The sequence below is a fragment of the Saccopteryx bilineata genome, chromosome 3 (assembly GCF_036850765.1).
Source record: "Saccopteryx bilineata isolate mSacBil1 chromosome 3, mSacBil1_pri_phased_curated, whole genome shotgun sequence".
NCBI classification, from domain to species: domain Eukaryota; kingdom Metazoa; phylum Chordata; class Mammalia; order Chiroptera; family Emballonuridae; genus Saccopteryx; species Saccopteryx bilineata.
The window spans coordinates 180,933,743-180,959,616 of record NC_089492.1 but is presented as its reverse complement, the minus strand read 5'-3'; the positions used below and the strand labels follow the sequence as shown (position 1 = coordinate 180,959,616).

The following is a 25,874-nucleotide window of genomic DNA, read 5'->3' as shown; positions in this document are numbered from 1 at the left end:
AGCATTGTTCCTGAATGATCCAGCATTGTTCCTGAATGACCCAGCCTTGTTCCTGAGTGACCCAGCCTTGTTCCTGAGTGACCCAACATTGTTCCTGAATGACCCAGCATTGTTCCTGAGTGATCCAGCATTGTTTCTGAATGATCCAGCCATGTTCCTGAATGACCCAGCATTGTTCCTGAGTGACCCAGCATTGTTCCTGTATGACTCAGCATTGTTCCTGAATGATCCAGCCTAATATCTTAACCGGGGCATTAGTAGTTAGCTCACCTCCCATCTGAAGTTACTGAGCACTCCCTCTCTCCCAGGAGTTTCCATTCCCTTTCTCATACCAGCCCCTCTATTCCCTGACTGGTTTAAGAATCCTTCATTACTGGTTTTCTTGGTTTTTTTCTTTGTTGGTGCTTTAGCTTTAGGTGCAGAACAAGTCAATCATCTGTATAGAACCGAAATCACCTTTCAGTGGAAGGCAGTCTGCTCTTTTCCCCTGTGCCCTTACTCAGAAGAAGACATTGTGTCCTTTTTGACAGCAGAGCCAGTTCCATCGAAGGACTTTGTGTTCTTCCAAGTTCCGGGTGGAGAGGGAATCCCTCAGAACCTTTTCTGTTCTGATGGGTCATCTGGCTCCTGTTTTACATTTCTCATTAGCTTCTGACTTTCTTTTAGGTTACCTGGGCACTTGCTTCAGCCTATTTATATATACTGAGAAGTTGTTAAAAGAAATCCAGTTGTAAGTTGGGTTGTTTTCTGAAATTACCCAAAACACTTTCTTTAGGATATTAGTGAAGCTTGGATGTTGAACTGAGCTTCTAGACATTTCCTCCATTTTAGTTCTTTGGAACAGTAACTTAATGTTCTCCTCATCTTCTCCAGATCTTCCTGCCGCCTACCCAGACGTTTGAGATGTTAAAACACCCTCACAGAGTCTGTGTGGGGAAGTGACTTCCCCGTTTCTTGGTCATGTGTTCCATGTGGATTTTACCTAATGCTTCTGGAACAGAAATTTTTATGTCTTACTTTCCCTGTTTTCACATGACTTTCAAATGGCCTCAGTTGCAGATTTTGTTGCATTTTGTGCTGAGGGAGGAGGAGGAAGGTTGCAGGGGTAATGGCGAATTTCCTGAAAGGCATGACCGAACCCTGCTGCCCTCTGACAGAGGGCAGAGTCAGCGCGGCAGGGTCTGCAGGGAACCCCGCTCCTCCTGACACCACCCAGCTTTCTGACAGTAGCCACTCTGCAGGGCGTGTGTGGGGGAGTGCAGGAGGACTCTTCTACAAGAGGACTTAGAGGTGGATATTTTGATTTGTAAGGAATTTGAAGAGATAGATGGTTTATATCATCGCTCATTTTACCAAACAGTGAACTTTAACTGCTGAGTTCATAACTTCCAAGTGTTGAAGTTCCCACTGTGTCTGATAGCATGTCACATGTATTACTGCTAGGATGAGTTGTAGCCTGTGGTTAAATTTCTTCCCTTTTTTTCACTCAAAACTTCTTTTAAGTAAATAAAGTTCCTCCTGCTGTTTCTTGAGTACTTAGCAGTTCGATGTAGGAATGAAGGGTCCAGGAGCACTGGTTCGCTACCTGTGACTGATGCGTCCTGACTGCACAGCTCTGGTTAGGAGGCAGGATGAGGATGGTTTTTCTTTTCCTAGTCGTAGACAGTCTTGTACTAATTGTAATACCACTTAGAACAAGAATGAACATATGTTGTTCCAGTGGAAATATGGCTAGATATTTTCTTTTTTATCCTCCCTAATTCTTACTTGATTAAATGACTTCTCTTAAGATCTGAGTCAATTTTAAGAACCTTTTTTCTGCTGAAAACCTGCTTCTAATTGGAAATGATCAAAGGGGAGAGAGGGAACCCAAAACACCGGAAATGGCTTCTGTTGTATTGTATCCAATTCTGTTATACATCGAGGATCACATCCCTTTGGGGTTTCCTTTCCAGTGGGTGGTGAGGCCCATGTGATTTTTGGGGGTTTTGAATATTGGTGGGTCATGACTATAGCCAAGAGGAGGGGAGTGGAGGTCCCTGTTCTGTTGCATTTCTGCAGGATGGTGTTTGGCTTGCCGCTTTTGCTTCCCACTGCTGCTCATTCATCCCCATCTCCTCAATGGAGCGTGTGGTTCTGAATTTGGACAGGAATGGTTTTGACCATTACATTTGCAGAGAGAGATATCTATTTGGGAAGGAGAACAAATTGGTTACTCAGATCTTTATTGATGTGACCAGAGTGTCAGCTCATTCATAGTGAAGTGGGCAAGAGGAGAAATGAATTTCACATATTTTTTTACTTCTTCTATTACTTGGTAGTAGTGCTCCCAAAAATATTTTATGAGAAAGATTGAAGTTGTTGCCAGAAATAACCCAGAAGAGTCTCTTATCCTTAACACTGTGTTTAGATGTTTTTATTTTGTTGATTTTTTTTCCTCAGTTTAATCTTTGGTGGTCTCTCCCCTCCCCCCACCCATTCAGATGAAATTAAAATTTTTTTCTTTTGTTATGTTTGGTGAATAGCATCAACCTGACATGCTGATGAAGGATATTTCTGGGGGAGGAGTATATTTTAAAAATTAGTAAAAAATGGTAGTAGAGATGGATACTTTCCTCAGTCGTGAGGATTTAGGTTTGTAACTTACTCGATGTCTCTGTTTGCAGTGCTCCTTCTGGAAGGAGCGAGTGTCCAGGCCTGTGTTTATGAGCCCTCTTTCTTAACCCTCCCAGGTTCTCCTGCGCTGCCCAACAGCATGGTGTATTTTGGAAGCTCTCAGGACGAGGAGGACGTTGAGGAGGAAGATGATGAGACAGAAGATGTCAAAACAGCCACCAACAATGCTTCATCTTCATGCCAGTCAACCCCCAGGAAAGGAAAAACCCATAAGCATGTTCACAATGGGCATGGTAAGTTCAGTGTTGATTTTGAGTGAGTGAGAGAGAGAGAGAGAGAGAAAGAAAGAGAGAGAGAGAGAGAGAGCAAGAGAGAGAGAGAGAGAAAGAAAGAAAGAAAGAAAGAAAGAAAGAAAGAAAGAAAGAAAGAAAAGAAAAGAAAAGAAAAGAAAAGAAAAGAAAAAAAAGAAAAAAAGTCCAAGACTTTGTGTGAGAGCAGCTCATCTGTGGAGTGGATGAAGCTGACAGTTTGTTAGTGGTGAAGCTAGTTCTGTATACTTATCTATATTGAAGACCCTTTAAGGGCGAAGAGTTTAGTGTAACACAGCACAGCCAGGTCTGTTGAATAGATTGTCAATATGTTATGTTATGGAGATGGTGATCAATTCCATAAGAGCTGCAGATACCACCTACCAGATCAGAGGTGGTTAAGAAGATTTTATGGAGAAAGTTTTGAGATCAACTTATGATCTCAGCAGGTGGAGCTAGCACAGAAAGGGAAGCACCATTCAGCATATGCGGTCAGGTAAATGCGTATGTGTTATGAGCTAGACTGTTTTTTCCTGGAGTGCTGTAGTGTAGGAGCAGTAGGATATGGGTGGCAGAGAGAGGAAACTATTTAATCTGGCTTAAGTGGAAAGCTCCCAGTGGTTTTGGAAAGTGACTTAATTGGAGCCGTGTCCTGAAAAGATGAAGCTAGCATGGATTTTGAGGACTGTAAAGGGAAGTGACTTGAAGTGGAACACGTCGGAAGGCTGTAATTGTAGGCGATTATCTGATGAGACATAACAAGGGACTAAAGGTTGGTTTGGCAGTATAAATGACTGAGATATCAGCACAAAAATGAGGAGGGAGGTAGGTATGGAAACATGGCAGGGATGGTGCTGAAAGGACTTGATAGTGGATTGAATTAGTTTGGGGTGAGGGAATGACAGTAAGAAAAGCAGAGTGAAGCAGGGACAGTGGGGTAAGGAGATAGATATTATGGCCATTTTCTCTTGAGTGCCTACCAGGACCTGTGCTAGACATCGATTTCATGTCAGTCTCACAGAGACCCTCTGAGGTGGGAGGCCCTGTGTGTAACTGGAGGAAGGTCAGTGCTGTCGGTAGTGATTGGATCAAAGGAAAGTTTTTCTCTTTCTTTTCTCTCCACAGCTGTGCACTGAGCTACCACGGGTCTGTCTGGGCTAATGGGAAACAGAGGTTCAGGACAAGCATTGCTTAGACATGATGGGAATCTGTGTTTGCCTGTCATTACTGTTGGGTTTTGCTACTTTATCAATTTAGTGATTTTTCATGTTTCCCACCTCTTGCTTATGGCTGCTTTTAGGATGCCTATAAACATGGTAAAGATGTGGCCCCACCGAAAGGATTTAAGGGGGTTTAGTTGGGGCAGTGTATTATCCCAGCACATAATACAGAGTGGCGACTTACTGCTAATGTTTTGGGGAGAGGTTTTTACCTGCAGTTGTGGTCATCAGGAAATCTTGACAGTGGGATGAGCTGCATAGGAGTTGCAGGACAGGTATAAGTGTACATGACTCGTGAGATCCCACAGGAACATTGGGATGTGGGATATTGTGCTGTGTGGAGTGGTGGCACACTGACGCCCCAGTGTGGGGGGTTGTACGTTGGGGTGACTGGGACCCACAGTGTAGTATTGAGAACATACGCCCTGCGAGACAGGAGGTATATAGAATAGGGAGCTGTTGATGATTTTAGATGTGGCCGTAAGATGAACTAGAGCAGGGGTAGTCAACCTTTTTACACATACCACCCACTTTTATATCTCTGTTAGTAGTAAAATTTTCTAACCGCCCACTGGTTCCACAGTAATGGTGATTTATAAAGTAGGGAAGTAAGTTTACTTTATAAAATTTATAAAGCAGAGTTACAGCAAGTTAAAGCATATAATAATAATTACTTACCAAGTACTCTATGTTGGATTTTCGCTAAGTTTGGCAGAATAAATCTTTATAAAACAACTTACTATAGTTAAATCTACCTTTTTATTTATACTTTGGTTGCTCTGCTACCGCCCACCATGAAAGTTGGAATGCCCACTAGTGGGTGGTAGGGACCAGGTTGACGACCACTGATCTAGATCAAGTTCAGAACGATTCCTCCAGCAACAGGGTTTAGTCTGAAATGAAAGAGGAAATGACCAGAGTCCAAGGATTCCAACCAGGACAGAGCCTATGTGAGTCTGGACATGAGAATGCACATGGCTCAGATGGGTGCAAAGGCATTTTGAAGCAAAAATGATCAGCTTTTCACAGCTGCCCGGAGAGGCAGGGTTGAAGGTAAGGACAGGAGTTAGGAATTGATCAGGGGGAGGTTAAAAACTCTATTATGTGTTGAGCTTGCGGAGACCAGACTGTGAGTTTATTGTTGCGAGCTGCTGGTGGGAGCAGTAAGGGTAGATGAGCTTCTTAAGATGGAATGAAGCAAGAAGGGAGACTTGGAAGGATTTTTAAAAAATTATTGAGAACATTTAATCTTGTAGTTTTACTTTTGCTTTCGTATGAATCAAGAGTAAATGTGAAGAAACATGAAGTCTGTGTCTATCTGATAGACATATATTTCACCAGTATTGTATCACAATGGGTCTGTGTGATGTTCCCTTTCATGTCTTGTTATGGTTTGGTGGTGAGTCCTGCTGTCCTGTTAACCAGGTGAATTAATCCCTTGTGCATGTGTGCAGTTTCAGTAGGACTTCAGCTCCCTGCTTGTTACAGTTTATTTGAGCTTGCTGGTTGACTAGACAATTATTCATAGATTCAACTTCCAGTGTCAATAGTTACCATCTTTTGTGTGTGTGGATGTCATTATCTCTTGCTTTTGCATGAGCTTCTGGGCGATGATGTGAAGGGGCAGTGAGTATCTGCAGCGGATTACAGGAGTTATATGAAGAGGATGGGATAAGGCTGAAGGAATTGGCCGCTTGTCTCTAAGGCAAGAGGATAACAATTTTGCATGGACCACTATCATTGTCATAGATACAGAACAAATGAAGCATTTCCATGGCAGCAGGAGGTTGTATTTCCTGATTTGATTTTTCTAAGACCCATTTCTTTGTAAATGTACAGAAGAACTCTTGAAATGCCTTTTAATAGGTACCCATCAGTCATAAAAGGGGATGTTCATTTAAATGGGATGTAGGACAACAGAATGAAACATATTGCTGTAGAGCAATGTTTTTCTACTGCTGGTCTTCCGGACATTTTGTGCTGGTCACCAAAAGAGTTAAGCACCCTGATTATAGACTGTAATCTTCATACAGCATCAGGTTGAAAAGCACTGCGATAGAGGTTCACTTGTAATAGTTCTCTGTGGGAGTACAGAAGTTGTTGACCTGCTGCTGGTGGACCAGTGGTTTTATCTTCAAAGAAAGTAAATAGATGGTAGGTGAGTATGTGTTAGACTCCAGGCTTACACGCAAGACCTGCCGTAGCCAACATTGTTCTGTTGGGATGTGTTTGTTGCCTGAACGTGAAGAGAAGGCCTTCTTCACATTCAGGAATGCAACCTTGTCTCAGTTTCTGAGAGCACCTGCCACGCTCCAAGCTTGAGGAGATTTGCAAGGTGCTGCTGCCTAATTGCTTCCTAACGAATAGTAGTCTGGTGTTGGTGGGCACTCGGGCCATGCGGATGGGCATTCGGATTTGCCAGTCCCCAGTATGCAGAAGAGGGGCCCAGGTGTAACACCTGCCACATCGGGAGACCTGTGATACTCTTGTCCTGCGTGTTGTGCTCCCCCTACCCCTCTTTCGCCCTTCTCTGACTTAGAGGGTGCCTGAGGAGCGTGGGCACCGTTCTTGAGATTGGAGTATGCTCTCTGCCCGTAGGAAAAGAGAAGGTGGGCACAGTTGGGAATGAGGTGCAGGGCTCTTCCTTTCCTGCCATGCCTCATTTTCCACAGAGTAAAACCCAGAGATACATTATCTTCACTTCTTTTGGTTTCTGACTTTGAAGAGTGTTTAAGTGTTAAAATAGATTTTCTAACAAGAGGAACTTGGGTGAGGGCACAGTTGTTTGGTCGAGCATTGTTGACCATTGTCACACAGGACAGTGGGAGCAAGCTGCTCTCTCCTCTTCTGGGACGGTGCATTTCCCACTTGTCTGCAGTGGATGCTGAGTTGTGTCAGGAAATTTAGTAACATCTGCATCCTCACTGAAATGTGAGGAAAGAACTTCACAGAAAACAAAACTTAACCCTATTACTGGGACAGCTTGGGCCAGAAACCCTAATTGGGCTGTGTGCATCCAGGAGAACAGTGTTATTAAGTATAAATTTGAAAACACTAGAAACCAAACTGCCAGTGGTATCCCACTTCGTCTTCTTTCTCCCCCAAACTTGAAGGTGAGTGAAGCAGCAGGGGTTCCCTGTGGAGCAGGAGCCTGGAGTGAGCATGCCCTCCAGCTCACCTGGCCTGGCCCTGCAGTGGTGCCTGCCCTGCAGTGGTGCCTGATAGGGCCTGTCTCTGACAGCCCTCACCTTCCTGCAGAGGAGCCCTGACCCCAGCTGTCTCCTGCAAGGGCCTGGTGTCCCTGGGCAGATGCTGAATTTCTCAAACATTACACAGGACTCTATAATGTTCTCACTTTTAATCCACTGAGCATCCTAATGGAAATGGATTTGTTTATTAAAATACATAATCTGAAATGATATGGACAGCATCATGCGTGCTTTTACCCTTAGGTTTACACTGAAGGGTTACAGTAACAACGCCCCCAGCAACTTCTATTTTTCATTAGCTCTTCAGAGTTTCCAAAATACTCTTACATACACAGAACCTCGAATGATCCTAACAATGGAGCCCTTAGGGGAAGCAATCACTATTTGGCAACAAAACAACATGATCAAAACACTACTCTGTGGGTATTTATGCTAGAAGTTGATATTTGAAACAGTTAAGTTTTTGAAAAATTCTCATAATTGGTTATTTTTTCCCAGTAGGATAAGTGAAGTAGATAGACCTGAGGAATTAATACGTTTGTATTATGAACTTGGCCTTGCTTTTTCCTCAGCGTTGTTGTGGTGAGTGTTCGTCATCCTTTGCAGAGAACTTGGTGAAAGTTCATTGCTCTCATAGCCAAGTATTGTATATTCTTCAGATGCTTTTCTACACTTATGAAAAATGGAACGGATAGCAGATACCATTGTTCCTTTGTACGCTCATCTCATCCTGAGCAGGAACATTTCTCAGAAGACTTTTGAACAACATGCCATTGGACTCCTAGCTGGAGTGATTTAATTGCTTTTGGATTCACACTGGGGGCATGTTGTATAAGGGCCAGAAAGCAGTCATTTGGACTGAGTTTGCCACGTTTCTTCTGCTCAGGTGTGTGCAGGCCCTCTGTGTCAAGGTGGTGGAGGGTGGATGTTCAAGCGGGCCCAGGGTCCCACCATCACTGTGTGCACTGAGGGTGCGCTCTCCAGCTGAGAAAAGGTTTCTTCTTCCATTGACATCTTTATGGAATATTCTCTTCACCTTTCTTTTTAATTAAAAAAAAAAATTATTTTTATTTATTGACTTTAGTGAGAGAGGGAGACAGAGACAGGAAGAACATCGATATGTCCAGTATGTGCCCTGACTGGGGATCAAACTGACGACCAGACGCTCTAACCAACTGAGCTATCCAGCCAGGGCTCCTCTTGACCTTTCTTTAACCTCTAGCAGGTCCTTCTCCCCACCACACACCCCCTTTGGGGCAAATGAACATTTTAAATAGTAGAATATGAGTTTTTTGTTTTCTTTTACTTTTTTTAATAAGAGCTTATTTAAGCCAAAATGAGGACATATATCTGGGAGCAAGATCTCAGATGTTCCTGAGAGCTTGTTTTCTAAGAGCAGCAGTGCGTGGTGAGCCAGGCTATCAAGTATTTTCTCCTGACCATCCCCCACTTCATACTGGGCCACTTGGCCTAGTGGCTGAGCACATGGTGCTGGCTGCCAGCTTCCCAGTGTGGCTGCAGCCTGGGGCAAGCTTTCTCTATTATAACTTTCTTACTTTTAAAGAAGAGATAATATGGGCCTTTTTCGTAGGTTTGTATGAGAGCTAAATGAGTTAATGTGTGTCCAGCCACGGCTGGTTCGAATTGCCTTGTTGGCTATTATTATTAACACCACATGTAATTAAAAAGATCTGGAAGCCTAGAATAACCTTGCAGTTGGTACAAGAATCCTGGAAGGTTAGTCTTTCTGAATGAATGCCTGCCACACAGTGAGGGCTGGCTGAGAGATAACTGTTGCACTGTGTTGACCCTACGAGAACAAGCTACGTCGTGTGTATAGAAGAAGGTCCCTAGTAACGCCTGTCCATCGGTATGCTCCACCTATCCCCGTTCCACTCATTTTCCATAGCGTTTGTTCCAGTGATCCATGCGGAGCTTCGGGACAGGCAATGGACACATATGCACATGCACGCACAGGCAGTAATCCAGCGCCCCTCACAACAGTGTGTGGACGTCTCTGGCTGGGAACATTAGAGTTTTCCTCTCTTCTGTGGTGAGATACTGGTGAAGATTTCAGTGAGGAACTAAGCAATGGGCCCCTGGTGGTGGAAGAGACAGACGCTCCTGGCTCAGATATGTCTTCCTAACCAGGTGCCATGGGACCAGGTTGTCACTCTCTTTAAGCCACGTTCCCTGTTTGTAAAGTGCTGATAACACCAGCTTTTATAGTTAGAGTTAGGGAGGGAGAATGGGCAGTGACCACCAATGGCTGTGGCATTTTATTTTGAGATGATGAAAATGTTTTAACTTTACAGTATGGTAATGGTTGGACAGCTCTGGAATATGCAGAAATCCATTCGGTGGCACACTTTAAATGGGCGAATTACACAGTATGTGCTTTATAGCTTATCGGAGAGAAACAGGGATCTGTTAGGACTAAATGAGTGACAGATGCACAGTGCCTGACTCTTGGTTAGTTCCTAGGGCGTGGGGGCTGGCCACTGTCCTATCACTGGGCTCATGCCTCTGGTTCTTTCTTCTGAAGAACTGTGATACTTCAGTCGGGAAGGAATTAATATCGTGTTAGACTCCTAGAGCCTTTATTGAATTTTGTTGTCCGTAGTTGGCTGGGATATGTCTATATCATGCACATTGTAAATTGAATTACTGAGCTGTTCATCAAATTGCTCAATATTTAATATTTTCAGCTAAATTCACCTGGCTTGTCTTAAGGGAAACCTTGAGTCACTTGGGAAGTCACACTGTTTCCAGAGACTGTAAAATGTGCATGTAAAAATTGTGGAAATAATTTGTTTCCTGGCCAAGGGTGGGAGGAGCTGTATGTGACACAGTAGGGACCCCTGATATTTATTTGGAGAACCTTGGAAACAGTCTTTATTACAATGCAGATATTTCTGTATTTTGTTTTTGTAAAATACTTTTATTCTGAAAATGACCAATTCTTGTATAATTGACTGTGTATATGGAGGACCTTCCAACACATTTTTAAGGTGTCTCTCTCCCAGTGTGCTGTGAGTCCTTGTTCAGACCCAGAGGCGGGCCAGAATCACTTACTCCGATGGGACTGGCCTTTTAGACTTGATTGCCGTGAATACAGGGTTTTACAAAACCCCAAACTGCAGAACATTTTAGTCACTTGTATTTCAGAAGTCAGTGCATGTCCCCTTCCCAATATAACCCACAGCTCTGTGCTCTTTGCCTTATTTCTTGAGAATGATGAAGCATGAGCTCCCTCTGCCCACCATCCCCAGAGGCTGTTTGTCTAGATATTCATCCGCCCTGGCACTTAGGAGAATGCAAATACCTTAGAGCCAAATGACATGGGCACCAGCTACCAGTCTTGTCCTTTTCTCAGCTCCTTTTGGGGCCACATGGGCCAAGAAACCATTTTTCAGTGACAAAAACGTTCATCCTGATTTATGGTCTTTCTTTTGCCCTGACTTTTATATTCTCGTGAAGGTCATATGCCCCCCCTTTTTAAAAAAAAATTATTTTTGCCTGACCTGTGGTGGCGCAGTGGGATAAAGAGTCGACCTGGAACACTGAGGTTGCCGGTTCGAAACCTCGGGCTTGCCTGGTCAAGGCACATATGGGAGTTGATGCTTCCTGCTCCTCCCCTTTCTCTCTGCCTCTCTCTCTCTCTCTCTCTCTCTCTCTCTCTCTCTCTCCTCTCCTCTCCTCTCTGAAAATTGAATAAATAAAATCTTTAAAAAAAAAATTTATTTTTTTTATTTTATTTATTCATTTTAGAAAGGAGAGAGAGAGAGAGGAGAGATACAGAGAGAGAAGGGGGGAGGAGCTGGAAGCATCAACTCCCATATGTGCCTTGACCAGGCAAGCCTAGGGTTTCAAACCAGCTATCTCAGCATTTCCAGGTCGACGCTTTATCCACTGCACCACCACAGCTCAGGCTCATATGCCCTTTTAAACTTTAGTATCAGACGTTATTAGGAACATATGTAAGAAACATGGCTGAATGGCAAATCTGCCCAACTCTGGTGATTATTTTACACCATTGCACATAATGCATTCACAATTTTAGACCTGGGGTCGGTGGCAACCAAATTTTGATTAAAAAGAAAAACCATCCTATGACTTACAGAATTTAAGAATTGTAAAGAATTTACAGAATTTTTACCATTGTAAAGAATTGTAAGAATTTTTTTACATAGAAAATTCAATGTGCTTTAAAAATCCTCTGTAATGGACTTATTTCCTATTCTGTGTAACCAAAGAGCTAGGATTTCACTGTGTAGGAATTCCAGAGTGGTTTCCCAAGTACTAGCAAAATCAGGAGAACAAGCACATAGTGCCAGAGTCAGGCTACATGGAGTCGCTGTGAGTGTCGTCTTGCATTTTGGCTTGAAGTTGGTGCCCAGAGCGGATAAGCTGTGCTGTAAGAACATGAAGTGGCTTCTGCTGCCTGAAAGCGGCCCTCGCAGCTTCCCTGGTTTTACTGGTTAGAGAGCTGTTTTCGCCCAGGGCCACAGCACTCATGTCCTCTGGAACTGCTGGCTCAGGCTGGCAGGCATTCCATTGTTTGCAGACAGTAGTGACTCAAAGTTGAACTGGCTGCAGGGTGCAAGTGTGGCTTTTGTACAGTAACAAGGATTTAATGCCAGCCAACTGATGGAGTCTGTCTTCCTCAAGTTGGGCCACCTTGTAATGCCACAAAGCTTGCATTTAAATAGTTGGCTCAAGATCAGAAACTTGGCGGGCTTCTCTTTTACTTTCTGTCATACATTCTTCTTTATTTACAATGATTCTCTTTTTGTCCCTTTGTGTTGGGGGTGGGAATGGGGGTGGGTCTCAAATTATGTAATTTTGGGTTAGTCCTTTGGGCCTTGTGTTTATTTTTCCCTCCTTGTCCTTTGAGTCTCTGCTAGCAGAAATCTCGGCCCAGCTTTCGGTAATGACTCTTGTCCACATTTCTCTTTCAAGGAGGTGAAGGCTTCAGAACCCTATCAGCTCAGATCAGACTCTGAGGCATCTCAGGATATCATAAAACTTCTGTCAGACACTCTTCTTCCCTAGTTAGCTAATAAAAACATCAGGATTATCTCTTCATGTTCATATGAGGTACCTTCATTTGCACCAATAATTAGCAAGATTGGGGTGTCTAGCTGTGGGAAGGTTATGAAGATAGGCAGAAATGCATGTCCTGGTCTTGTCAGCTCTGTTTAAAGGGGATTACCCTTTTCAAAAGTGGGGCTTCCCTGGCCGGATAGCTTGGTTGCTTAGAGCATCATCCCAGAGCAGATAGGGACAGACAGAGAGGAAAGGAGAGAGATGAGAAGCATCAGTTGTTCGTGGGGGCACCTTAATTATTCATTGATTGCTTTATATGTGCCTTGACCAGGGAGCTACAGCAGAAAGAGTGACCCCTTGCTCAAGCCAGCAACCTCAGGGTTTCGAACCTGAGTCCTTTGCATCCCGGTCTGATGCTCTACGCACTGTACCACTGCCTGGTCAGGCACTGGTTCAGTCCTTGATTAGAGTACATACAGGAAAGCCCGATGTTCCTTTCTCTTTCTTTTCCCCTTTCTCTCTTGCTGAAATCAATAAATAAAAATTAAGAAAAAATAAAGTGGATCTTGTTTCCACCATTGCAAAAGGAGCTTTTAAAAAGACCAACCGTCTTTTATTTGTATAACTCCTTTCTTTGAATAACACAAAGCATTTTATACTCTTTTAAATACTTCAGCAATTCATGGAGGGCAGATCAGGGGAGGCAGCTGGTTTGTAGTTCAGGGAATTAAGGCTCAGACGCGTTTGGTGATCTGGGAACTAGGGATTAAAACCTAGCTCTCCACGGCTTTCCAAGAGGCTGTGTCTGCAGTGAGGGTTTTAAAGACCTGTGACCAGCCTTAACCAGCCTTATGGAATCTCTGTGAGCCAAGCTTGTGTAGGGAATATGACTGAGTGCAAACTCCTTGGAGCTGTAAATGTGAGTTCCTCCTTGGACAGTGTGGCTTTCCGCTATTCAGATGATCGTGGGATTGCATTTAGATGTTTCTAAAGTAACTTCTCTTGCTCATTTTGTTTTCATTCTTTATTGGGAGCCAGTCTTATCTTCTCAGGCATGAAGTGACCCTAAATCAAAATGTCATCCTTTGGATCCTAAGGTATTGGTTCCTGTAGTGTGAAAACTACTTGTCTGTAGGCCATTAACTTTCAGAGTAAATGTATGTGTATACAAATCAATACATTTGACTCTGTTCATTAATGTAAGAGCTATATGTATTTGGGGATAATACAATTTCCTAACACAGTTTACTGTGATAAATGCTTTATCCCTCTTGTCTCTTACAGAAAACTAGTCCAATTATTCCATTAATTGGGGACAGTGTGCGTAGACCTTCCATACATCTAACTTTCTTGGTCTTCCTGTCTATTATGTTTATAAGATTTAGTCCTTCCCTGTGAGAGTGAACATTTTTTTTCATTTCCTTTTCTCTCCCCTTCTCAAGAATCTTACAATGAAGACAAAAGATAATTACTTGGAGAGGTGAACTGGCAGGTTCCCACGACACTTAAAATTAATGAGCTGTTGAAGACAAAATATACCTTTCTCTGGTTCCACTGTGTTCGCCCAGCCTCCCCCCATTCCGTTTAGCAGAGGATTTGACTTTTTGGCTCTGTTTGCCATTTGGGTATATTACTCCCAAAATAGCAAGATAAGATGGTCACAAAACGTAGATTTATCTGAAAACTATCTAACTGTTTAAATTCAAAGTTAATTTTACTCAGTTTTTAATTTTTGTATTTTTCTGACGATCTGATCAAAATAGTCTTTTAGTAGAAGGGGCAGCCCGTTTGGTTTATGATGTTAATGGTGCACGCCTCCCTGTCCCTTGTGGCTCTGCCTTCCTATCTGTCATCGTGGCTCCACAGTGGCATCTTTGATCAGCAGGGCTTTGCTTTCCAGAGCATTTTCCTGTGGAGCTGACAGAATGCTAGTGGTGGGCAGCCCTCTTCTTTGGCATCAGGATAGAACTGAGCCTGTGCATTATTTCAGGTACAGATAATGCTGAGGAAGGACTTGTGTTTGTCATGCCTCCTTGCCCCCCTGCTCCTCACTGCCATCTCAGAAAGATATTGCCGGATAACCACACAGTGCTGCCGTTAATGATGTTCCTTGATGTTGTGATTTGCAGCTGGCCTTGCTCTTTGTCCATTTGGAATGTAGGGATGTGGGGCTGTGAGCACATTTCTCTTCCTGTCAAGGTCCTGCTACATGTTTGGCCACTGACACCGTTGAGAGCAACGTGGTAATCCTGACAGGTGACGCTTCCCCAGTGTTTGCTTGCTGCCCTGCTGAAGCCTCTTTCTAGATGAGTGTGTTCTCTCAGACTCCTCACAGCAGCCCTCTGAGAGAGACAGTGGAGCAACTAAGGCTCAGATAGGTAACCAGCTCAAGGTTATAGTTAGCAAGTGATTTCTGCAGATTCAAACTTAGGTCTTTGTCTCAGAGCCTGAGCAGTTGGGGGGTTGGCAGGTGTGGCGACCAGTACATGACCCTTCAAAGCCTCTGGGAACCACAGCGAAATCAACGTCAGGCAAAACAACCTGCCCAGCAGGTTTGGGCTCTTAGTCTCAAGACCCCTTTCTACTCTTCATATTGAGCAACCCTCAAAGGTTTTTATTAATGTGGATTGTATTTATTGATATTTATCATATTAAAATTACAATTGAGGAAATTTAAAAATATTTACTCATTTTAAAAGAACACACACCAGCCTGACCAAGTGGTGGCACAATCCTGGACCTGGGACACTGAGAACCCTGGTTTGAAACCCCAAGGTCACCAACTTTAGGCAGGCCCATCAGGCTTGAGCGCGGGCTCCACCAGCTTGCGCATCGGATCATAGACATGACCCCATGGTTGTTGGCTTGAGCCCAAAGGTCACTTGCTTGAAGCCCAAGGTCGCTGACTTGAGCTCAGTGGTCCTGCCTTGAGCAAGGGGTCACTGGCTCAGTTGGAGCCCCCTGGTCAAGGCGCGTATGAGAAGCAACTACGAGTTGATACTTCTCATCTCTCTCCCTTCCTGTCTGTCTCTGTCTCTCCCCATCACCCCGCTAAAACAAACAAAACACACACATAGCTCATTATATGTTAACACAAATAACTTTTTTTAATGAACAGTAACTCGAATCTAAAACCAAGAAATTATAGGTGAGGGGAGTTGCACTGTGTTACATTTTTGCAAATCTCTTTAAATGTCTATTTTAGTAGAAGACATATTAAGTAGATTCTTGTCTCCTTCTACATCCAGTCTCACAATATTCAGTTTTGGTTGATGTATGTGAAAAAAATCAGCCACAGACAAATACGTAGCTGGAAAGGGGAGGAACCTTATAGATAGATGATTGCATTATTGCCTTCGTTGCCATCCCACCCATACTCAGTCAATGGTAGTGTCTTAACTGTCAGTTCATTACAGGATCCTGAACCAGTATCAGTGAACTTTTCGCACTGTTACATTAAAATCCATTGGTTTGCCTTCCACTTTGAGTGGACCTCTTACCCATGCATGATTTTGTAATGTCGTGTATTGATTTTTAAAAATAATAGTTCCCTGAATTAGGCATCTCTTCCAATGTCAGCCCCTTCCTCTTGTGGAACTGAAGAACCCCACACCTCCACCAGCCTCATCAGAAAAGTCTTTACGTGTTGAGAGGCTATCAGACTCATGGTGGCAGGTATAGGGTTTTGAAAATTGTAATTTTTGTTTGAAATTGTACTTTCTGTCATTGGTAGCAGTAACTGTTAGTCATTTTCCTTGATGGGCTTACTTTATTCATTTTTGAGAAAATGGCTGACAAATAACTATATTGGTGGTTCTATCAAATAAAAATGGCATCCCATTACAAAGCAGTTAAACAGTCTTGCAGGTCCCTTTCCTAGACCTGTAGCTTTCATTGTATCACACTCAGTGTGTGCACTCAAGGGTCAGAATTTAATAGTTAACACTTGGTACGGATTTATCATCTCCTTAGACAGAACTGGCTCTGTTTCTGAGCTGCTGGTGGAGAGAGCCCTGTAACCACTGTTGGAGCTTGGGGCCTCTGCCCTGGTCTGTGTTAAGGCACCAGCCATGTTGCACGCCTTTTGTAGTTGTTTTAAAGTTTTATTGTAATTCACATTATCATACATTTCCTGCATTTAAAATGTATATTAATTCAGTAGGTTTTAGTATATTCACAATGTTTTGCAACCCTCACCATGATCAACTTTAAAGCAAATAGCATCTTCCCCGAAAAAACCTTGTGCTCATTAGCAGTTACTCCCATTTCCCCGACCTGCCGGTCCCTGGCCACCACCAGGCTACTTTCTGTTTCTGTCTCTAGATTGATCTGCTCTGGCTAGTTCATATGAATTGGATCACACAACATTAGCTTCTTTTACAGTGGCTGCCCCAACCTGCATTTCCTCCAGCAGTGCATGACGGTTCCCTTTTCTTCTCATCTTTGCCAACACTTGTGATTTACTGGTGATAGCCAGTCTGAAAAGTGTGACGTGGTATCGTGTTGTGTCCTTAATGTGTGATTAGTGATGTAGAGCATCTTTCCGTAAGTCTATTGGACATCTCTATGACCTCTTTGGGGAAGTGTCTATTTGGGTCCTTTGCCCATTTTTCAATTGAATTTTTCTTTTGTTGAGTTTTATATAAATTCCTTATAAACTTTTTATATTTACCCTTTGCATAGTGAGTTTTTTTCATGCTTGCTGACCCCTTGGAGTAAGGCTTCTTTTGTTTTTTTTTTTTAATGTAATTAGTTCCAATTAAAGTTTTATTAACTTAAAATCATGTTTGATAACCTATTTATGGAAACAAGAATAACATACATTTGCCTTCTTTTAATGTTGCTTTACACATTTTTAAAATAAAAATTTTTGTACGGTTGTACTCTGGATGGTCAGGAGGCACGAGGACGTACATGAACGTCCGTACTACTCAAAGGGTTAACCCCTTATCAGATGTATTATTGGTGAATGTATTCTCCCATTGAGTGGGTTGTCTTTTCATTTTGTTGATGGTTTCCTTTGCAGTATAAAAACTTTTTTGTTTGATGTCCCATTTGTTTATTTTTTTATTACCCTGGGCTAAGGCGATATATCAAAAGAAAATATTGCTAGAAGAAATGTCCGAGTTTTTACTTGCTCTGTTTTCTTCCAGGATCCGTTCTCTGGCTTTTTGAGCATAGCCATCCTAGCAGAGGTGAAGTGGTATCTCATGTACTTTTGCTTTGCATTTGCCTGACAGCTCATTCACCTTTAGTCATCACTATTGTCGAAATATCAACACAGTGATAAAGACAAATAATACCTTAGGATACTTAAGAAAACAGTTTTGACCAAGGGGATCCCCTGAAAGGGACTCTGGAACCCCAACAAGTCACTCCTTAAGCCAGTAGAGATATGGGATGTGGTTTAGCATTGCATTTCTCTTTACATGGGCAGGGCTCCTTCTCCATGACATGGCTATTTGGGAAGCAATGGATGGCAGCTGTGTTCAGGTAGGAGGAAGTGATGGGCCTGTTCCGTCAAGCCATCTGTCTGTGTGGAAGCCCTTCTCTGTCCTATACCTGAAGGGGGTCGGGGCAAGAAGAGGCCTTGCCAATCTGAGTATGTAGTAATCTGAAACAGTCCTTTTCAATGGGGTGTAATAATTCTCTGCGAAATGTTAAGAACCTACTGAGTATATTATGTTAGATACTCCCATGTAGGAGCATCTGCCACCCCAGGATGCAGACGAGAAAACTGAGGGCTTGAATGCCTTGCTCAGTTGTTAAACAGCAGGGCTGGGAAGTGAACTGCTCATATCGTGTTAAGAAGAGGGAATAACCCCATAGAATTTTTTTTTTAACTGAACAATGATATGTCATTGCAGAACTGGTACTTCTTTAATAGCAGGCTGCACCTGGATGCATACATCTTTGTGGCAGTAACAGCACGGCGAGTACGGAATAGCTGAGGGGTAAAAAAATAAAAAACTAATTGTACCATGTGTCAATGAGGCAGCTGTGTTCACTGCTTTAGAAAATCGGTGGACAGTCAGGAATTGCCTGAATTCATGTTCTTTGGCTTGATTTTTAATCACATTAAAATATGACTTCTTACAGATTTTGCTTTTAATTTGTCTTGAAAGCAGGCACAGATACTACAGCTTGGGTGTGACTGATGGCTTCTGACTGTGAGCAGTAACTTACACTTTGAAACTCTCCATTTGTTTCTGTAACTGAGAGTGTCCAATGGAACGTTACACAACACAGGATCACAGACCACATTTCACGTGCTGTGGTCTTTACTCCAGCACTGAAATTCTAGTTAGGCCGTGTAGTCGCTCGGGTCTAACTAGGAGGTGCTAGGAGGAGCTTCAGAGCTCGAGGTCCACTTCCCGTCCATGGAAATGTACATCTCTGCTGTGTACCTTATAGAAAGTCATAACAACTGGACTAAAGAAGTAGATCTAAGCAATTGAACCCAAAAACAATTATGAAGAGACTTAAGAGAATATTTCACCATTTGAAAATATGAGAGGACTTTCCAGGTATAAAAAAACAAAGAACAAAACCTTGAGAAAATGGGCTATCAGATTCTGTACAAGAGACAAAAGCAAATGATAAGAGGACAATATCTGCAATATATAAGGCATAAGTTAGTTTAAAGGGAGGGGAGAGAGTGTGTTGAAGGAACTGTGGATACCGGTCTGGAGCAGAGTGTCCTTGAAGGGCAGAAAGGGTGTGGTGGAGCTCCTCAAAGGCCAGATGGGAGTTCATAGGATTGACTTCTGCTTCTTCGAGGCAGCAGGAAGAGGATTCAGCTCAAAGGAGGAACCATTTTTCTCTTTGCAGTTGCCTGGTCAAGTAGCGAGTACCACCTGGAATTTGCACTTTCCTGGTCCTCACTGCAGGGAGAGAAAGGCATGGCCTGGAGCCCGGGTTCCGGGTGTTGGGATAGACACGGTGACCTTTTAAGGCTTTCTCTGTCGAGAAATGCACCAAGAGCTCCTGGCGTGGCTCTGCCTGGAGCTGTGGGGTAGAGCTGACCAGGCACAGGCGGCCTGCCTCCTCTGCCTGCTGGGTGGTGTGAGGGGTGGGGGAGACCTAGGAATGGGAGGGGAACAGATAGGAAAGGCTTCTGGATTCTTGGAGAGCGGCCAAAACTGCTGGGTTTGCCTGGGTTTCCTGGTGCTCACTAGAAAGCAGAGAAAAGTGAAGCAGGTCACTGACGTGTGCTGTGAAAACCTTGAGCGTCCATGTTCCCATCTGACCTCCTAAGGATGTGGGTCCTGTACCCATTGGAACTGGACACTGAGTGCCCCTGGGGGTCAGGGCAGGGAGGGTGGGCATGTACTGGTGACGTACAACACGGCCTGGGCAGGGCACTCCTCTTCTCCGTGCCTCTGACCTTCATCTGCGAAATGGGCATGACAGGGATGTTCTACTCCTTCGCTGAACATCCTAGGCTGAGTGCAGTTCTCACTCTGCAGCTCGTGGTAAGCATGTCTGCGTGGTAGCTGTCACTGCTGTTACGCCTTCTGATAGAAGGGGTCTGACTCGAAGTTTCTGTGCCCTCTCCCTCCTCTGTGGTCACGGATGTGTCAGGTGAAGTAGCTGCGTCCCTGACCCATATCTGTCAGTGGCTCTTCAATCTCAAAATGTGTAATGTTTAGTCTGAGGATTTATCCTGTATCTTTACACACGAAGGGCTCCTGTTCTTGAAATGGTGTTGGTGTTAGTTTCTTCATAATTTTCGTTTTGTTGAAGGCGTTGGTATTCTGAAGGCTGCTACAATGTTTTGGTAGGGATTTTTAAAAATGAAGTTTTCTGTCATTTCAGCCAAACAGACCTTAAGATATGCTTATAATTTTTCAGTTTACCTCTGTGTTCTGGTGCTGGTGTGCTTTGACTTGGGGCTGCTCTCATTAGTGTGAGGAGACTTCATGGGCTGACTGTTGGCCTTCTCTTACTCTTTGTGACATCAGGAAGTTTAGGTCTCCTGTCAGCATGCTTAGTGTAATAACTTGATTCTCCCCTTATTTCTTCCCAGTTTTCAATGGTTCCAGCAGGTCATCCCGGGAGAAAGAGCCTGTTCAAAAACACAAAAGCAAAGAGGCCACTCCCAGCAAGGAGAAGCACAGCGACCACCGGGCTGACAGCCGGAGGGAGCAGGCTCCAGCGAACCCGCCCCCCGCAGCCCCCTCCACGGGCTCCTCTGCCAGAGGGCCCGCTGCTAACCACCACCACCCCCCTCTGCATCGGTCGGCTCAGGACTTAAGGAAACAGGTAAAGACCAGCCCCACCCACCATGACTGTAGTTTGGCCCAGAGGGTGCCTGCCTGCCAGATGCCACCACCCATGTCACCAAGTTAACTGAAGGGAAAATGTAAGTAGCAGCCTCAGGAAATCCATGTTTCAGGGACTCAAAAAGCAGGAAGGTGATGCTTAGAGGTGAGGTGGGGAGAGAGAAACATCACCTCTGCACAGGACTGTGAGGGCAATCACACAGGCCCAGTGGTGGATTTGCACTCGTCCCCAGGACGCTGCAGTCCTGTGATCTGTTATATTGCGGCATCCAAATGGCTAGGAAGGGGACTTCCTTGGGACCAGAGGAGTTTCAGAGTCCTGGGAGCCCATTATTGGTTCAGTCAAGAACGGATAAGTTACACATGAAACAGGCTTGCAGACTGCCTTGGCGGTCAGTGGACAAGCCTGGACCGTTTATCTGTGCATATTATGTGACAAGTTACCATCTCTCCAGCTGGACTTCTGAACAGAGGCCGTGTGTCAGGCTCAGTCTATGGACTGGGGCACCACCACCTGTCTGCATGTGATGGGATGTGGAGAACGTGTGAGCATTGGCTCAGCCGAGCACAGTCCAGTCTGGCCCGGGAGGGTCCGGATGGCATGTGCACACTGCTCTCCTCTCTGGCTCTGTGGCCCACTGCCTCCCGTTTCAGAATCAGATCAGAAAACGCAGATTCTGTTGGGAAAATCTAAGAACAGCCTCAGGGCTCAGGCATTGTTGTTATCATGTGTTCACCTCCTTAGACAATTGATCTGTCAGGACCCTGGAAGGGAGATAGTAGGGATCAAGGCAGGTGCCTGGAGGCAATGCAGGGAAGGGCTGTCTTACCCAGTCAGGTGGCATCTCCTTGACCCCTCTGCTCTCCATTTTAAAGTCAGTGAGCCCTGGGGATGGTAGGTGGCCTGGCACTGAGGATTTTATCACACAGAGTTAAAAATTTCCCCGTAATAGAGAGATTGGATATGATGGCTTTGACGATTATTTTAGGGTGAGTTTTGGGTGCACTGAAAAAAGAGTCTGGCAGTATGCCAGATCGTGGTCAGTGTGGAGTTAAGATAGTGAAATTCCTCCTTTTGTTGAGTTATTCTTTACCTGTGGTTTTTATCACTCTTGATAATGTTAAACATATTTATTCAAGTTTTAAAGCCCAAGAGGACTATTTTCAGCTTAGACATTTGTCTTGAGCTTGCTATTCTTCTCTGCTCTCTGAAAGGGTGGGCTGAGGCTCCCAACTCAATGGCTCCCTCTCGTGGGGAGTAAGAGCTGGACAATTGAATTTCTGGTTGAATTGAGGATGGTTTCTTTGACTAGAACAGGTTGCTGTTTGCCTGCGGTTACCTGCCACAGGTGACAGTGGGTGGTGGCAGGTCAAGAAAACCAGCTGCAGGCACTCTACTTTCAGAATAGCCGGGTGAGAGTAGGGGAAGAAGGATGCAGTCAGAAATCCATACCAGAGCCAAGAGGGAGTCACTTGAAGACATGTGAAGGTAAAGTGTTTTTATTGCTATAAGCCACCTTTGTGTTCATTCTCCACTACATTAAAACGACCCCTCTCTCATGTGCTTGGTGTAAGCCCTCCCTCAGGGTGTGTAGCAGTGACACCAGACCCATGTGGTGAGCTGGCCGAATGTCCGTGTTTGGTTCTGTGTGATGAGGCGGGGGTAGGTGCAGGGGAAACAAAGCCTTCATCCATTCCTTTGCTTTCTTTGGTAACAGTTAAACATTGGACTCCTAGAAACAAGTACAAGGCCAAGGAATAGGCATCTGCGTGTTAACAAGGTGGGGCCTGGGTTTCTGTTCTGTTTCTGCCTTTGGGACGCATGGTACAGCCAGTGGGCCACAGTGATGCCTGTGTTTGCTCATCAGCTGCATCATGGCCACTAGGGGTGGTCCTGAAACACGGCCTGCTGGGAGGGGGAACACGGTCAGTGAAACCTTCCTGGTCTTCGTAATTTATTTTTCAGTTAAAGTTCATTGTTCTAAAGGGTTATGGTGGCAACACATTTAGTTTTCAGGCTTGTTGTATGGACATGCTGCACAAGACCTGGCTGAGCAGTTTTGAAAATCACTGTTAGGACACTGAGGCAGGAAATGGTTAGAGCAGAGTGGTTGGCTGTACCTTGTGACAGTAAGCCAGTATTAAGGTTTACAGAAATATGTAAACAAGGTGATATTTTTGCCATTAAAGGTGGTGAAATACTTATATAGAATTACACCATGCAGCCTGACCAGGTGGTGGCACAGTGGATAGAGTGTCAGCCTGGGACACAGAGGACTCAGGTTCAAAATCGCAGGGTCACTAGCTTGAGCCCAAAGGTTGCTGGCTCGAGCAAGGGGTCACTCTGTCTGCTGTAGCCCCCAGTCAAGGCACATATGAGAAAGCAATCAATGAACAGCTAAGGTGTTGCAATGAAGAATAGATGCTTCTCATCTCCCTTCCTGTCTGTCCTTATCTGTCCCTCTCTCTGTCTCTGTTTCTCTCGCTTAAATAAAAAATTTCACCCCGCAGAAAATTGACCATCATGTAATCTAGCCAGTGGGAACTCAGGTACCCCGAGGAGCTGGAATGAATGGACCCACGGGCCCTGCACTTCTTTTGAGGGATTTGAATCTGAGATATGGCACTGACTTCCCATTTTCCACAGTGGACTGTGGGGGGAGGGAGGGTTAGACTGTGGAATCAGGATTGTTTTTAGATTCTACAGGGATTGTCATGGGTCCCAGGTTTGAGAAGCACTTACCCTAAACCTCTGCAAAGTGTGCTGATTGACAGCTGACCGTCTGCCGCCCAGAGGTGGCGCCCAGCACCGTGCAGGGCTGGCCTTTTCTACAGGCAATTCCTCATCTGAGAGAAGAGACTCCGGTGGGCTGGCGGGAGAGTTGGAGCAGGTGGAACGCTAAGTGGTTAAAGGAGGATGGAGGGCCTCTGGGGCTGAGCTTCCCTGTCAGGGAGTTGAAGCCCGCTCTGAAGACAGATTCCCAGGCCTTCTAGAGTCCTGAGGGGGGAGGGGGGAGTTCACTGTTTGCTTTTGTTTTTCTAAATGGGTTGTTTTGTTTTTGGTCAATGGAAGGATTTGGAAGAATGATTTAAAAATTAGAGATATTTGCATTCCTCACCATAGCTCCTATTCCATATTAGTGGTACTTAAACCATGGGAAAATTTGTCTATTACTTTACCCCTGGTGTTGTAAATTTGCTTTTAATTTATTATGGCCTGGTTCCTGTTTTTAATTTTCCATTCTTCAGACCCCTCTCTTTCCTACCTGACCCCATCAACCCTGCATCTTTGCAGGGTGGTCAGTGGAAGAGAGTCCAGGCTGTAATGCCTGGGCCTTCCCTTTGGCCCCAGCGGGGCCTGGCACCTCACTGAGTCCAGAAGTCCAGGCCGGCTCACCAGAAACCCGGTTCACTGAGCACCAGGGTTGGCTTATGGAACCGTCTCTTACCAAGAATGTAAGACTTTCATTGGACTGCATAAAATTGATGGCATGTAAGGACATGCAGGTCTCGGTGGCTTTTCTGTTTTCAGAACTTTCTGTTGATAGTTTGCTTCATCAAAGTGTGTGCCCCAGATCAGCCTCACATCACCTGGAACCTCACTACAGATACAGTCTCAGGCCATCCCACTCAGGGGCTGGTGGTGCAGTGAGGATAGCTGTGTTGGACACCTGTAGAAAAGTTTGGTTTTTGTTTGTTTGTTCCCCACTTAAGCAAATGTGACCATTCCTGGGCAAGGCCTGGGCACAGGGCGGAGGTTGGCTGAGACTGCCCAGTGCCCTGGGAACCTATTCCATGTGGTCAGCAGCCCCACAGCCCAGGAAGTTGGAGGGGGGGAGAGAAGAGAAGTGCTCCAGGTCTCAGCTGGCACTCTGGCACGACCACAGCTGGTCAGCCTTCCTGACTCGGAAGTGCTGACTCCCTCCCTCCACCCTGTGACCTCCTCCTCAGGGCTTCCTGGTGAGAAAAGAGAGCAGTTGTTTCTGGTCTGAGTGAGGTTCTCGGTAATTGTGTAATTTTTAGTCTGCCTCTTGGAGGTTGTGGTGCTTATGGGCCCCTGGAGGCCCTGTATTTTTAATTCATGTTGCAAATATGAAATCGATGCCCAAGTTGTTAAATGACATGCCAGAGGTCACAGAGAGACAGAGTTGTGACTCGGTGTCCACCCCAGCAGCAGTTACGGTATAGGGTGGGCCCTTCCTCGCTTTTTGGAAGTTAATGCATTTCTGGTGCCCACCTATGTCACTTTGTTTCTGTTTATAAACAAGGGTGACTTTTATGTGCTATAGACTTACTCTGGCATCCGAGTTGTAAGATGACCCTTGCAGAGTCTGCTTTTTTTTACCTGTTCCCTTAACCGAGTGTGGAAGGTTTCTGAGGTGGGAAAGGAATAACTGCCTGTGCAGAGAGGTTGGGCATGTTGTACTCAGCAGAGAGCTCAGGTGCACCCCCTGACATGCAGCTGGGCACTGCATGGGGTTGGGACTCAGATGACAAGATGGACAGATGCTGACTGTAAGCAACCATACCTCTGAATCAAAGCTGAGCCACAAGTGCTTGTTTGTTGTTGTTTTCATAATATTTTGTTTTGTTATTTAAAGTCTTTCATTGATTTGAGGGGCTGAGGGGGAGACAGAAGCATCCATTCATTGTTCCACTTAGTTGTGCACTCATTGGTTGCTTCTTATATGTGCCCTGACTGGGGATTGAACTGATGACCTTGGTTTGCTAGGATGACGCTTTATCCACTGAGCCACCTGGCCAGAACCTGTTTTATTCTTTTTTTAGCACATAGATCTTTAAATTCTGTGGGCAGATCAGGGCGTAAGGGGAGCACACAGAACAGGAAGCATGTCTTGGTATGGATGTGTGTGTGTGTGTGTGTGTGTATAGTTGACTCTACTCTTGAACAGCATGGGCTTGAACTGGGAGTGCTCACCTTGTGTGTGGCTTTTTTTTTTTAAGTAAGTATACAGTTGGTCCTTTGTATCCCTGGTCTTCACATCCTCAGATTCAATCAATAACAGATTGAAAACCATATTTTTAAACCACCACTGGGAGTCTGTAGTTGCTGAAGGCTGACTGTATGCTTTTAATACAAGAGTCTCAAACATCCACAGACTTTGGTATTCATGGGGGTCCTGGAATCCCTGGAAATATTGAATGATGACTTCGTGTTTGGGGAGT

At 44.6% G+C, this 25,874-nt stretch overlaps 1 protein-coding gene across 4 annotated transcripts in view; it reads left to right on the top strand.

The window, feature by feature from the left end:
- Nucleotides 1–25,874, top strand: part of JARID2 (jumonji and AT-rich interaction domain containing 2) — a 321,993-nt gene that overhangs the window by 268,738 nt on the left and 27,381 nt on the right. For all 4 annotated transcript variants that reach the window (XM_066268345.1, XM_066268348.1, XM_066268349.1 and 1 more), the window contains 2 exons: nucleotides 2,733–2,909; nucleotides 20,432–20,667. In XM_066268345.1, coding sequence (XP_066124442.1) covers nucleotides 2,733–2,909; nucleotides 20,432–20,667 — 413 coding nt within the window. The remainder of the gene's footprint in view (nucleotides 1–2,732; nucleotides 2,910–20,431; nucleotides 20,668–25,874) is intronic.